The sequence below is a fragment of the Caloenas nicobarica genome, chromosome 11, assembly GCF_036013445.1.
Source record: "Caloenas nicobarica isolate bCalNic1 chromosome 11, bCalNic1.hap1, whole genome shotgun sequence".
Lineage (NCBI taxonomy): Eukaryota > Metazoa > Chordata > Aves > Columbiformes > Columbidae > Caloenas > Caloenas nicobarica.
In genome coordinates, this window is record NC_088255.1 from 4,784,566 (window position 1) to 4,798,586 (window position 14,021).

The 14,021-nt window shown below is 47.2% G+C and overlaps 2 protein-coding genes across 6 annotated transcripts in view; both read right to left on the reverse strand.

The window, feature by feature from the left end:
- Window positions 1-3,307: 3,307 nt before the first annotated feature.
- BRK1 (BRICK1 subunit of SCAR/WAVE actin nucleating complex) lies at window positions 3,308-3,825 on the reverse strand. Its single transcript, XM_065642265.1, has 3 exons — window positions 3,660-3,825; window positions 3,497-3,579; window positions 3,308-3,417 (listed from the first exon to the last, which is right to left on the reverse strand). The coding sequence occupies exons 1-3, from the start codon at window positions 3,775-3,777 to the stop codon at window positions 3,391-3,393; spliced, it is 228 nt and encodes a 75-aa protein (XP_065498337.1). The 5' UTR covers window positions 3,778-3,825; the 3' UTR covers window positions 3,308-3,390.
- The window catches only part of FANCD2 (FA complementation group D2), a 52,458-nt gene continuing 42,211 nt past the window's right edge, over window positions 3,775-14,021 (reverse strand). For all 5 annotated transcript variants that reach the window (XM_065642249.1, XM_065642251.1, XM_065642250.1 and 2 more), the window contains 12 exons: window positions 13,519-13,632; window positions 12,841-12,968; window positions 11,345-11,444; window positions 10,144-10,266; window positions 9,287-9,380; window positions 8,652-8,723; window positions 7,593-7,631; window positions 6,704-6,778; window positions 5,917-5,991; window positions 4,626-4,772; window positions 4,034-4,108; window positions 3,775-3,931 (listed from right to left, as the gene is read on the reverse strand). In XM_065642249.1, the coding sequence (XP_065498321.1) occupies window positions 3,845-3,931; window positions 4,034-4,108; window positions 4,626-4,772; window positions 5,917-5,991; window positions 6,704-6,778; window positions 7,593-7,631; window positions 8,652-8,723; window positions 9,287-9,380; window positions 10,144-10,266; window positions 11,345-11,444; window positions 12,841-12,968; window positions 13,519-13,632 (1,129 nt within the window). In that variant the 3' untranslated portion in view covers window positions 3,775-3,844. The remainder of the gene's footprint in view (window positions 3,932-4,033; window positions 4,109-4,625; window positions 4,773-5,916; window positions 5,992-6,703; window positions 6,779-7,592; window positions 7,632-8,651; window positions 8,724-9,286; window positions 9,381-10,143; window positions 10,267-11,344; window positions 11,445-12,840; window positions 12,969-13,518; window positions 13,633-14,021) is intronic.

Consider the following 14,021-nt stretch of genomic DNA (forward strand, 5'->3'; position numbering starts at 1 on the left):
CTCCCAAATGGCTGGGGAGGAGCACAGAGGGGCTTGGGTGACTTACCCGGGAAGCTCAGGGAAGGTCCAGGGCCCACTCCCTGCTCCTGCTGATCCTCCCTCTTGCTACAGCCCCTTTCCTCAGCACTTTTGGGCAGACAAGCAGCGCAAAGGATGTCAATAGTCCATCCTCACCTTTCATGGAGCTAGGGCAGCCAAAGCAGGTACTGCCGTCCCAGTTTTGTTAGAGGAAACTGTGAAGGTTAGTAAAGTCACCAGCCACAGAGGGTAGAGAATGGCCTCTAAGAGGTAATCTAAATCCACTTCTTGCACCCATTTCTCTGACACACAAGCAGTATTTTATTGCAAGAGAGCCCTCCTGCAGCTCCTTTCTCTAGAGTTAAAAGCAATGTTTAACCCAGCCTCAGCTCCAACAGCATCCCTGCCCTCCTGTGCCACAAGGGCCACAGCCAGAACACACTACGCACATCCAGCTTTTAAGTCAGGCTAAATATCAGAGAAGGTCTCCCTGGAGACTTCCTGGGGTTCTTCTTTCTGTACCTACAGAGGCACATGGATCTCCTGTGAACACAAGTCAAGGTGAGCTGTTGGCAGGACTCTGAGTTTGACCCATCCAGTATTTCCCCAGGATATTCTCAGACTTTTGCTCCAGGGTGTACCCAATGAGAATCCTCCCCCCAAAAAGGGCTCTTGTCAACTACTGGCTTCACATTTCTGTGATTTGAAGTGGAAAGGCACAAGGATGTGTCAGACTGCAGGGGGGAAGAGGGAGGATGAAGGGAAAGGGAAGCTGACCCTAAAGCTTTTATGTGCGCTGGGACCAAGTCCCAGGTCCTGATGCTTTGCAGAGTTCAGAGCAAGGCTGCTAGCAGCTTCTTGGAACCAGACACAAAACTATCAGTGAACCTGGAGACCTCCCGTCCCCCCGTGACTCTCCCAGCTCACCGAGCTGGCGTGGTCACCAGGCAGGTAGCATCAGTCTTCTACAAAATGGAAAGTTTAAAGAAATATGACTTGATTCAGCAGTCACAGTACACACTGCACACTTGAAAGCCTCAGCGTGTCACAACTGCAGCTATTACTTAAGTTTTCTGGTCTTCTAACACATTATCCCCATGGTGCTTATTTATCTTACTATTTTGCTGGGGAGAGACAACTACTGAAGGTGCCTTCCACTGCTGTCAGCGCCTTGGCACCAGAACACAAGCAGACTCCATCTTCTGGGAACATTAGAGTCCAGCTTGGCAAAGCCATTAGGGACAATGCGCAGCTCTTCCTCAACAATTCACCTGTGTCCTGACACACTCCTCCTCTCTTGAGATCACCTCAGGTCACTGAATTACTATCAGGTTCAATCGCATGCAACATAGAGGGGATGAAGGTACATTTGACTTTGAAGCAGTTTCCTAAAATCAAGGCTCTGCTAGCAGTAGATACCTAGAGAGCCCAAAAGTTAATTTTCTAGAAGCTAGAATTATTTGAGAAGTCTGGTCCAATCCACCCACTCATCTTAAAATATGTGCTTTGGATCAGACAGGACCACCTTTATGGGGTATGCAAAGTTTGAATCCAAGCTCTACCTCCCTCTTCTGACATCAGAAAAATGGTGATGTCAACACAGTATCACTTCATCTCCTTCCCAAGGTCAAAATTCAATCCTATCACTTATTTCCAAACCTCGGAACTGTTAACTCGATGAGTTAAGCAGGATTGCTCCCATCCCTGCAGGAGGTCTGGCTGCCTGTTGGGCAGGCAGCGAACGCTAAGCTCTGCTGTTTGCACCTTGGGAGTGCAGACCTGTCCCAAGCTACGGATGTGGCTCAGGCTCTAATGAAACTGCTTCAATCTGGCACCTTCATTAGAGGCTTACAAGTGGCTTGCTCTCCAGTTCAGGCCCCAGGAAAAGGTCTCAGACCACCACAAGGTCTCAGCTACGAACAAGTTGAGCTGCAAGGGTGCCCAAGCACTCAGCTCTCTCAGGACAAGAGGAAAGCATGCTTTGAGGACACAAAGCACATTGTCATCTCCTGCTATGTTAAATGTGCGGTAGGGAAAACACCACCACTAACATAGTACATAAATCAATCTCCTGATTTAGAATACACAAATCCACTCCAGAAAAGTTTAATGTGGGTTCCTGGGCATCATATCCCGAAAAAGACACAGTACAAGAAAAAAAGGTGAGCAGAACTCCTCCATCTTAAAAACAATTGAATGCTTTAAATATATCAAAGCTCCATCTACTACAAGGCTACAGCCTTTCCAGCAGCAGCTGCTGGGAGCAGGATCAGCTCGAGGACCAGGAGGCTTCTTCACCTCCCAGAGATGGCCAAACTAGAAAGTCAGGTCTTGCAGAGACTTTGGGAACTCCCAAGACTCCCTGAAAGGAAAAGGGCAGCGCTCCGTTCCACAGCGAGCTGCCCAGCATCCCCACTGGGAGACCAACCGGGCAGGCTCAGCCCAGAGTGCTGGGAGGAGCAGTACCCTGCAGGAGACAGATACCTGCACCAAAACAGCTTCGGCCGCATCGCGTGGCAACACCTACTCCTGTGGGAAAGCCTGGGGTCAGAGGGGAAAGGGAGAACCAGGACAACAGCCTGCCAGGGGACCAGGAAGGGATCCGAGACACCACCGTGATGTCAGACCTGCCAGGCTCAAAAATACGAAGAACATTAAAGTTAACCAGGTGCCCAAGAAACACTGCAGACATCACACTGCCATAATTAAAAAAATGGCTTCCAGTTGCAGAATAATATACCAAGACATTTAAAGTCTGCCGGGAAGCAAAAAGATCTTTACTCATACCAACTGCGTGGACCCAAACACGAAATATGAACAGTGAGTTTGCAGCTCTAGATGCCCACTGAAAAACTGAGATGAACAGAGGAGTGGTAGGAAGGGAAGAGATATTTCCTTTTCCTTGCCAGTTGCCTCCTAGAGAGGATAAGCACCTGTCCTGAGGTGCCAGCAAAGGGCACTCACCTGTGGCATGTGCAAATGTGAGCCTGCTGTCCCCACCCAGCCCTGACCACGTCTGCAGGCTGAGACACCCTGCAAGCCGGCAGGATCACCACATCTTCTGCCGTGACCCCAGCAAGCGCGAGAAGCGCCTCCAAGTTCGAGTCGGGCAGGTCCGGCGGCTCCCAGAGCTGCCAGCAGCCCCGGGTGCGTGTCCCCTCCCGTCACAGCCCCCGGGTGCGAGCCCCGAGAGCCGGGCGGGTGCAAGGGCAGGCTCTGGACATCCAGGACGGTGGCGGGGAGCCGGGCATGCCGCGGCCCAGCCCCAGGCAGGCAGAGAGCAGGCAGGGCAGGAGCACAGCGGTTTATTGGCAACACAAGCAGAGGCGGCGGGCGCGGTGCGGTGCGGTGCTCCGGCGGGCCGGCCCGGGCCTATGTCAGCGTCTCGCCCTTGGTGACCTGCGGGAAGAGGAGCCGCCTCAGCCAAGGCCGGGCCGGCCAGGCCCGCCCCCGGGCCCGCCCGCGCCCCGCCGCTCACCCGGGCCTCGATGTACTCGATCCTGCGCTCCAGCGCCGTCAGCTTCTCGTTCAGGGTGGCCAGCCGGGACCGGCACGACATGTCTGCGGGGAGGCGGCGGTGAGACAGCGCGGGCGCCCGCCCCGCCAGCCCCTCCCGCCAAGCGCCGCCCCGGCGCCCTCACCGAAGGAGTTGAGGAAATCCGCGATCTTCTTGATGGAGCTGGTGATCACCTCGATGTACTCGCGGTTGGCCCAGTCCTGGTGGATCTCTCGCTGCACCGGGTCCTCCTGCACCGACATGGCCGCCGCCGCCGCACCGCGCCTGCGCGGGGCCGCCCGCCGCCCGCTCCCGCCCGGCCCCGCCGCCTCAGGGCTCCCGGGGCGCGGGGCCCGCCCCGCCCGGCCCGCCCGCCGCGTCCTCGTCGCTGCCGTCCGTGCCGCTGCCGCTCGGCTCCTGCGGGGGGCGGCGCCGTGAGGGCCGGAGCTGCTCCCCCCCGCACCCGCCCCGTCGGCGTTACAGCGGGGGTGAGAGCCGGGCCGGCCCCGAGGGAGTTACCTCGGCAGGGCTCCCTGCGGAGTCCTCCTCGTCCGAGTCCCGCTCTTCAGAGACCTGAGACTGAATTTCTTCGCCCTAGGTTGAAGGGAAAAGACCTGTACTGAGTGTATGCGAAGCAGCCACAGGTGCGAGGATGGAATAGAAGAAAGCAGCATTTTGTTACCCTCCGAAATGAAAAGCTTTTGAGCCAGAAGCGGGTTTTGTTTCAGCTGTCCTGCTTCTGCAGTGAAAGATGAAAACTGCCCGAACTGGCTTCTGTTAAAGCCACACACAGGAGTGTGAAGAGGCATTCAAGTGACCTTCACCTCTTCCCTTTGCATGTGGTTCTTGCCCAGAGCAGAGGAAGGACCCCCAGACCCACCCATTACAACCCATTAAAACCGACCCCTGCGGTGCTGCAAGGAAGCCCTCAGAGATGCAGGCCCTTCGTCTTCAAATAAAACACTTCATTCTGCAGCACTAGACATGACTGCGATACAGTCACAGGGAATCTGGCCTTTTAAGCTCTACCTGCACACAAGGGCAGTTACAGTCGTCTGGGCACTGTCCTTTCCCAGGTTTTAATTGCCCCAGGGTGGACAGTGATTCTCACCTGAAGATCCCGGTTCTTCAGGATGCCCACCCAGAACGCCTCCTGGCAGTGGTTGAACACCAGCATTGCCTTCACGCGGTACACAAACTGTTCCAGGGACTTCTTCAGCATGGGCACGTGGTTGGTCAGTCCAATGTCTTGGTGAATCTAAATATGAAACAGTAAAACGTGACTAGGATTGAGTCTTGCCTGTATTCTTCCTGTTTAAAAAGCCATCGGTTATACAGGCAAGAGAGATGGGATGTGATCCCCACAAAGCTTGCCCAGATTATGTCATTTCTTGGCCAAATTGTTTTTTAGCTTTTGTTAAAAAATAAAACTCCGATAAGCATTTTTGTCTTGCAACAATCCAAACAGCCATATCCACTCTGGATAAAAACAGAGGAAGTCTCAGCTTTTCTCATGAACCTTAGAAACAGGCTAGTAACTCCTCTACTTAAGTCAGATGAATTCTGCTGACCCTTGGAAAATTACTTTGAGAATCTCATTTTCCTTTACTCCATCATCTCAGCAACAGACTGGTGTCACTCACTCTGTTCTTCGAGAACAACGCGCAGCTCTTCACGCACAGACCTCACCCTGCTGCCAGCTTGCTCATGGCAGCCACATCTTGCTGGCACACGGACGGGTGGACGCTGCGTTGTTGCTGGTGGTGTGTGCAGCTCATAATGTTGGGGTATGTCTGACCCACGTACAAGCTACCACTGGGGAAGCAGCAGTTATCTCTGGAGGTTATCAACATACAATCACAACGTTCCAGTCCAAAGCAAAAAGCAAGGCTACAAGTGGCTGGATTCCAAAACTACCTACCTAGGAAGGGAGATGGCTACTTACTGACAGACACAAGCTGCAGACTAATGCTGCAGGGAGTTTTCATGTCAGGACATTGCTGAATTCCCAAGCACAGGGAAGAAAGAATGAAAAAGGTGTTGAATAAGCCAATGCAGTATTTTTTCTTGCACAGTGTCTAATGCAGTTCCTTTACACTAGCTAAAGGGAATGTGTGTGCACTATAAACTCCAAAGCCAGCTTGTCCAGACCAAAGAAGCGCTGGCTTTTGGAGAACTAGGACAGAAGGGAACAGGTGGAGTTGCTGTAAACATAAACCAGCTGAGGAAGGGCAGCTGTGCTAGGGACTGTGTGAGATTCAGCTCTGGGTGACCATCTCTTCCTGCTAGGCTTGGATCTGCAGTCCTGCAAGTAGAACCTGCCTATGCCCTGGAAAGGCAGTGCAAGGGAAATAAATCATTCTTAGGACAGGAGTTTGTGCTGTAATTAGAATTTATCTTACCTTGGAATGGCCACACATGTGATGAAGTTGCCTGGTACTCAGCTGCAAGGTTTTCAGCAAACTCTGCACATCATCCTGCAATAAATAAGTAGACCAGCAAATCATTCTCAAAGGATTTTTCCATAAGGGAAACAAGAACAATTAAACAGCATTAATTTTAGCAATCCTTTCAAAGAGTTATGGGATAGATATGTGATGCATGCATGCAGGAAACATCAGACAAACAGGATTAAGCTACAGGAGACTTGCACTGTGCATCCAAGTCAAGTAAGTGGTAATAAAAGTATGACCACATGTCATAGGGCCAAGCACTTCAAACTGAAACTGATTTTGAATCAGAGTTTGGAATAAACACATATCAGTGAAAGTTGGGCAACTAAAAATCAAGATAACCTTGTAACATCTTGCCTTGAGCACAGCCTTCAAAAATCAGGGAACCAGAGGAAAAGTATAAAACATACTGCTAGGCTGTGGTATTTCAAACTCATCCAACACAAACTCTGGATATCAGTCCTCTCTTATCGAACAAATTACACAGTGCTTTCCATTGTCCAGTGGCAGTGACTAGATATCTGTTTGATAACCTCATTCCCTCAAACATCCATGAGAACACATCTTACATTTGCAATGGAAAGGAGTTATCTATTGGAGATGCAAGTTGTGAAGACTAAAGCGAAGTGTCACGAGTGTCATGTCAGCATGTGACCAGAGACAGGACTCTCCTCCTAGCAAGCACTGCTCATGCTTCCCAACTGGTTCCAGACTGTTCTGTCTCCAAAAGGCTTACCCTGTGCTTTTTAAAGCTGTAGTCCAGCAGAGGCATGGCAAGCTTCAGAAATGCTTCTACAAAGAGACGGCCATACTATGAAAGAATGATAAATATATTGAAAGGCAAATTTAAATTCCTTTTCAATGAATCATCACAAAGTCACATAAGATAATGATACATTCTTTCAAGCTACCCCAGAGACTGTTCCCACTTAGTAAAAGACTATATTTGTGTGAAGGCTGTACAGGAACATACAGGATCAGTAAAGGGTCCCAACTTTAATCACTGCAAAGAGAGCCTTGAAGGACAAGATCTCATCGTTGTACACAACCCTGGTTTTATTCATTAGCAAACTGGAAATAAAACTGAACTAAACATGTTATAATCACTGTGCATGTATTTGACTCCTAGCCAGGAAGAAAGAGTTGCAGAGGGACACATGATCTTTCTGGGCTCCAAGGGAGACCTGTCTGCTGTGATGTCTCATCCAGAGTATCGAGGGGAAAGGAGAGAGGGGAAAGGAGAGAGGGGAAAGGAGAGAGGGGAAAGGAGAGAGGGGAAAGGAGAGAGGGGAAAGGAGAGAGGGGAAAGGAGAGAGGGGAAAGGAGAGAGGGGAAAGGAGAGAGGGGAAAGGAGAGAGGGGAAAGGAGAGAGGGGAAAGGAGAGAGGGGAAAGGAGAGAGGGGAAAGGAGAGAGGGGAAAGGGTCTAAACTCAGTAATGTCAACTGCAGTAAGTTCACTGTGGTCAAGCCATACGATGAGGCCTAATGGAAGACAGTTAAACGTATAAGAAACAGTATCTGCTTCTTCCAGAGAATTCAGTAACCACTCTGCTCTGCTGGAGGCAATGACCCAAGAAAGTTGGTATTTAAACTGCTCTCTTCAGTTATTTTGAATTCTTGCTTACCTTCAGGCAGATGGTGAGGACAGGCCTGCTGTCAAATACCTGCAGGCGAGAGGAAAAATGAGAGCCAGATCAGTCCACAAGTCTAAAGGAAACAACGTAAGCACAGCAGCCAATTAAAAATAGCCCTTCAATACATACCCTTCATTAAAGCCTGAAACCTGGTCTAAGGCAACATGAGTTCCCCAGTTTCAACAGGGAACACTACATCAGTGGTGTGATGTAATGGCTGTCAGACAAGTACCTGGCAGGATTTGGTGATCTAAGGTGCACCTTTTGCAAATGGCACAAAATTAACGAGTCTGAAGTTCTTAACAGTTTGAAACCAAAGAGACCCAAGCCTATATGATGGGCAAGTGACCACATAACGGACAAAGCAAAACAAATGTGCAAAATAATGTATTTCGGAGGAAATAATTAAGCTATTACATTAACGGTGCCAGCTGGCAAAAGACAGTAGGTGTCACTGCACAGGTCACACATAGCTGTGGTCCAGCAGCAAACAAAGCAATGGAGCAGATGGAAGGTCGTATGTTACCACAAGAGCAAGTGAAGCTGATGTCTATCGGGTAAGCACTGAACGCAGGTTACAGATACGAATCCAGGCCTCCTGTTCAGAGTATCAGCCTGCCTTCAGTACAGCAGGAGAATGTTTCCTTCTGTCAGATGTTATTCCAGATGTACCTGAAGGGTTTCTCCCATCTGCCTCTTTCACAGCTGGCAGTGGACTCTCAGACAAAACACTGCATTACAGAATTGCTGTGTTTGTTCAGTCTTTTTTCTGCACTTCCTTACATCATCCTGTCTTTGTGCATCCTGTCTTATTTGCATGAGAACTATGTTAGTAAGATGTGCAGGCTGTAAGAATTAAGTAGTATTGAAGTGAAAGCTAAATGGAAACCCTTGAACACAGATTAGCACTGGCTTTATCTGGCACCTCCAGGTTGTTCCAGTAGTCAGCCATACTTCACGTTTTTCTCTTGTGCTCATGAACCTGGGTACACCGGGCTTTGCTGGGAATCTGAAGGTAAAGCCAGAAAAAAAAAATCCACAGAACCTCACCTTGACCAAGTTAATGAGGATATGGAAATTCCGCACAGCAATGTTCCACCGCAGCAGCTTCTCCAGTTGCACCTAATGGGATGCAAGGGGACAATAACCCAAGATGCTGTATTTCCTCTCACCTTGCTGGATGCTTTCGCAGCATTTACTGTACCCAAAGCATTGTTGTTGTTGAAGACAGAGAAACAAAGCTTCACCACAGGTAGATTTATCACAGCAAAACCACTTAATGGCAATTACAACCTGATCAGTGTCCACATGTCTTAAAATGCTTAGAGTTAACACGCTTCCTTGCTCTTGCAGCAGCTCTTGGTTGCAAAATAATTTTCTGCTCCCACACAGGCATGCAGACCAACTGTACAGCTTAGTATCTTGCCGATTACTCTCTGTTTTCTGGTTATAGCTTTTGCTGGATTTACTGGCTTTTTGATGTGGTACAAACCAGAAAAAAAAAAAAAAGGATGCTGCTTATATGTCACCCTGTGTATCAGGTTTGGCTGATGAATGGAGCTGACTGCATTTCCTGGACAAAGTTCAGGAATAGATTCCTTTCCAGTTTATCCATCTTTATTGTACTGTACAGTTTACCTTATGTCATCTTCCCCTCAAAGAATCCAGTGCATGTATTTTCCTACCTCACTTGAGTCTGATGGTTTCCCAGCTGGGATGCTTTTCACTGAACTCTCTAGCTGAGCCATCATTACTCTGAAGAAAACCGGGAATGTCTGCCTGTGGAGAAAGTGAGAGCAAAACTACAAGCCAGCTCTGAGCATCTAGATAGGCTTCTTGTCCCCAGAACAATGTGGAAAACTTGAAGGTTACCCAGCAGGGCATTCTTCTCCAATAGAAAACGACAGGAGATTGACCCTAGGACTCAAAAGCATGTCTAGTCCTGCCCCATTGCCCAGACAGATGGAGAATCTTGGGAAGTCACTATCATTTCCCCTGTATGAACCATACATAGACACCACCCACTTCTTTGTAGCTCTGGGGGTGCACAGTGAAAGGATTGCATCTCTCAGCATAAGATGATTTTGGTAGTTCCAAATTGCAGGAACTTTGGCCAGCCCTGCATAAACTGCGCTTCCAAATTCCTACTCTAGGAGCGGGAACGCCCTGAGTGCGCTTTTGCCAGCCCAGGATTGCCTACAGCCAGCCCAGGCTTCCGAGGCTGCCTTTTGGAGCGCTTTATGCCACCACAAGAGCACAGAAAGAGGCAACATACCTGACGACAAACAGCAGATCATTCTCCAATTAAGATGGCTGACAAATCATTGTGTTAATGCACAAGGACATTCCACCTTGACATAAAGCTAACCATGTACTAGACTGCTGCGTACTACCAAAAAAGTGTTTACAAATGCCCAGAGTAGTCCACAGCTGTACTAACGTGAAACCACAACAGACCACAAAATAAGAAAACTAAATATTAAAAAGCAGAAATTGCCACTACGCATCTCATGAAATTCAAAGTTTCTTTTGATCTTATTACCTGCTTAGTGTAGCATAAGTAGAAGAACATCCATCTTTGGCAGAGTTCATCAGTTCAGGAACACCGACACTGGAGATTTCTTCTATAGCTTTCAGGACGTTATCTGTGTGCTCCAGGTAGACACTAAATCCAAAACCAGCTTAGTTCATCAGTAAGTATTACCCAGAATAACACTGCAAGTTCTTGAACACTGCCCTGCCTGCAACATGTGACCTAAAATTGTCAAGCTCATTCTTATGCCAAAGGCAATCATATGTAGGAAATCCAAAGCAATACTGAGAACTGCCACAGTAACATCATTAAAAGCTACTATGATCTGAAACATAACCAGATTTAATATTTCCACATTCTTGTATTTAGGAAGAACAGGTCAGGATGAGGAGGAGATGGAGTTGTCCTTTATGTGAGAGAACAGCTAGAATGCATGGAGCTGTGCCTGAGGACAGGTGATGAGCCAAACTGACAGCTTATGAGGAAGGATGAAAGAGCTCTCACCGATGTCCAGTAGAACACAACTGAGGGGAGACCTCATTGTGGTCTACAGCTTCCTCACAAGAGGAGGAGGAGGGAGAGGTGCTGATCTCTTCTCTCTGGTGACCAATGACAGAAGTCAAGGGAATGGCAGGAAGATTTGCTGGAGAGGTTCAGGTTGGACATGAGGAAAAGGTTCTTCACCCAGAGGGTGCTGGACACTGGAACAGGCTCCCCAGGGAGGTGTCACAGCCCCAACCTAACAGTGTTCAAGAAGAGACTGGACAACGTCCTCCGAGACACGGGGTGAACCGTGGGGTTCTCCTGTGCAGGGACAGGAGTTGGACTCGATGATCCTTGTGGCTCCCTTCCAACTCAGGACATTTTGTGATTTTATGAGAGCTGATTTCATTCGAGTGAAAAATCAAACCACACACTTTGGTCCAGATCCACACTAACAAGTGTATGTATGCACACAACCATGTATAGATGTGTTGATGTATACTGACAAGCTATGGTCTAGCAAACATGAGGTCCAAACATGCTGCTATGGCCAATGGCTAACATAATTCTTCCTGTGACTCACTGTCTTTCAATGCTGTAGAAACAGTGCTTTAGGCCAAGCTCTCTAAGTATGAGGGTTGTGACTGGGGAGGCGTTCTTCTGCAGCAACAGTAATTATTAGAAAAAGAGCAACCCTGCACGCTTGAGACAATAGCTGGAGCCTTACCAGAGCAGAGTGTGCAGCGCACTGTTGAACTGGCTGCCCTTCTCTCGGTCTCCACCGGGCTTCACCCATGACTGGCAGAGGAACTGCTTTGCTAGGGAAGCTGTAAAACGTAAGAGATAACTTACTGAAGGAAAGAGATATGTTTCATTTCCCATGTGTTGCAAGAATCCAAGACAATTTCTTTCTTCCATATAAAGGCAGTGTGTCTCCACGGCTTTTTGAAAGATCACAATATTGCTGCCCTTCAATGTGCCTGAACTTAGTTAGGTCAGAATATGTTTCCCCAAAAAACAGTAAGGCCACACTTTACATATACCATGATAATAAAATACATGCATATCTAGTGTGTTCCTGCTCTGCAATAGCTGTTTGCATCAGAACTGTGATCTACCTCCAGCCATTTTTCCCTGACAAACTTATGTTAAGCATTATTTGTTTGGTAAATCCTACAGTATGCCAACTTTTTGTTTTTAATTAGAGCAATATGCAACCTTTATGGCATCCATTCCTGGAAACAGAATTCTAATAACAAGTGACTTGATGTTTTGGCCACGGTGCTATAATAATAAATGTGAACAGGCAAGTTTAAAGTTTACAGATTTCTTAAGTCAAAACTGCTAAGAAACCTGTTTGTCTCTTGCAAAAATGTTTAAAACCAGGAAACTAGTAGTTAGAATTGGTTCCCTGCAACACCCAGTGGGCAGTTATCCCAGTGTGAGACTGTTTAAAATAATAAACTAATCTCTAAGTAGGAACTTACAATTCTGAGTGGCTATGGGGATCTGAGAAGGACAAATTCTAGAGGTGCCTTAGTATGACAAGGTATGGCTGAGAGAGGTGAATATGTCACACACTGAAATAAAGACTCCAGACAAAGTGGAGACTAACAGTTTTCTTGTATATTCCCTGCAAGCATATCTATGCCTCATCTGCTGGAATGCTGTTTCTCTTACAGAACAGATCCTAATCCCTGAGAAGAGCTCCCTTAACTGAAAATGTTTGTTGTATGTGGTTAAGAACATACAGGTTTTCCTCCCTCCACCCTGAAGTAACAGCTGTATTTGCAGTTAATTTCCATATTTTTTGGAACTGAGCTGTCACAGCATACTGAGACATCCGCACTTACACTAGGAAGTTAGATTAAGTCTATGATCACCTCCAGAATCAGTGATTAAACTGCTACCAAAACTGAACAGCAGCAGGTTTGTTCTTAGAACTCTTAAAAGCTGTGAGGCTCTGATTTTTAAAAACACCAACTAAAAGAGCTGGAGTCTGCCTTCCTGCAAGTGACTGAAGCACAGCAAAACAAATACCAAAGACGTTCCAATATATTTATTGCTATTCCTTTTATTAATGGCTAGGACTGTTCACCCCCATGAGATGACTAGGATGCCAAAGAGAAATCTCTCCCTTAAAAGGTGCACTCCAGAGATAGAACCCAAGACTTACAGGCAAAGGACAGCACGAAAACTAATTAGAAGTTCTTCACACATTACCTATTTTCTCTTTCTTCCAGCCAGCCATTGGTTTCTCAGCGATGGCAATCAAGAGCTGAGTGAGGATGAACGCACACTGGAAGCTGGGAACACTCTGCTGGAAATTCAGTAGGTAGTGAAAACTCTCACTGGTGATGACAAGAAAGAGAAAAGGTAAAAACAGTGTAGATAAGGTAATCTCCCAGAAACACATAAATAAAAAGGAAGTATTAGACCAGCTCAGATCCAAGGTCTCCCCTGCCCAGTATTTTGTGTCTGGCAGTGCCTTTCTGAAGAACAGGTAATGAACCACTAGTAGATAAAAATTCAGTCACTGAGAAACTTCTCTCAAGCCCCAGTCACTCTAAGTCTAGCAACATCTTTATACATCGCTCATACCTAGTGTTCCTGTAGGCATTTCAACCACCCAGAACATACTCATTCCTTCTGTGAATCCTACTAATCTCCTAATCTCAAATAGCATACAAACGAATGAGATCCATAGAATAATGCATATTTTATAATCCAGTAGTTCCTTTCCATTAGGTTTGACTGCATTGCCATTCAGTTAAATACAAAGCTCTCTGAAGGTAGTATGGTCTTTGTGAGAGCTCCCAAACACCCATTTTGTGCCCACACAAAACCAGGAAAACAGCTTGAAATTCATCCGTTCCAGAGCTTGGGAAATACTGATTCTACCTTATCAGCTCCTCAAGAAGAAGAAACTCTGTCTCTCCTGGCTTTAGCCTGTCTGCAAGCACCTGAAGAGCTGACCTTAGCAAGTCAGTGTTTTCGTGCTGAGAAAAGCCATTCCTGAAGGAGAAGAAAAAAAGGAAAATAATCCAGTTCATCATCAGACTAGAAGGGAGGTATCGGATGCAAAAAGAACCCTACAATGTGAAAGTTATAAGGGGACACAAAAAACTGAAAACTGATTTGATGGCCAACTTAGTTCATACACACTTTATCTTTCCTAGGGAATGGAAAACCTTGTGCACACACAATACTTTTCAGTTTGACTGTTTGGGAGGGGATAGGCCATTTCACGTAAGTGAAGGTCCATAGATAGTAAAACACTGCTATGCAGACCTGAAAAAAGATGTCTAATGACACTTGCTGTGCAAGTACAGTGATAGTGGCTGGTCACCTCCTGAACACCAGGTAGGAGCTTAACAGGGAGGAAAACTGTAGATCTTCATTAA

Coding starts and splice junctions, on each gene's coding strand:
- BRK1 (XM_065642265.1), bottom strand. CDS start 3,777: ATGTCGGTGCAGGAGGACCCGGTGCAGCGAGAGATCCACCAGGACTGG. Junction 3,580..3,659: donor GGATTTCCTCAACTCCTTCG/GTGAGGGCGCCG, acceptor GCCTCCCCGCAG/ACATGTCGTGCCGGTCCCGG. Junction 3,418..3,496: donor TCGAGTACATCGAGGCCCGG/GTGAGCGGCGGG, acceptor CTCTTCCCGCAG/GTCACCAAGGGCGAGACGCT.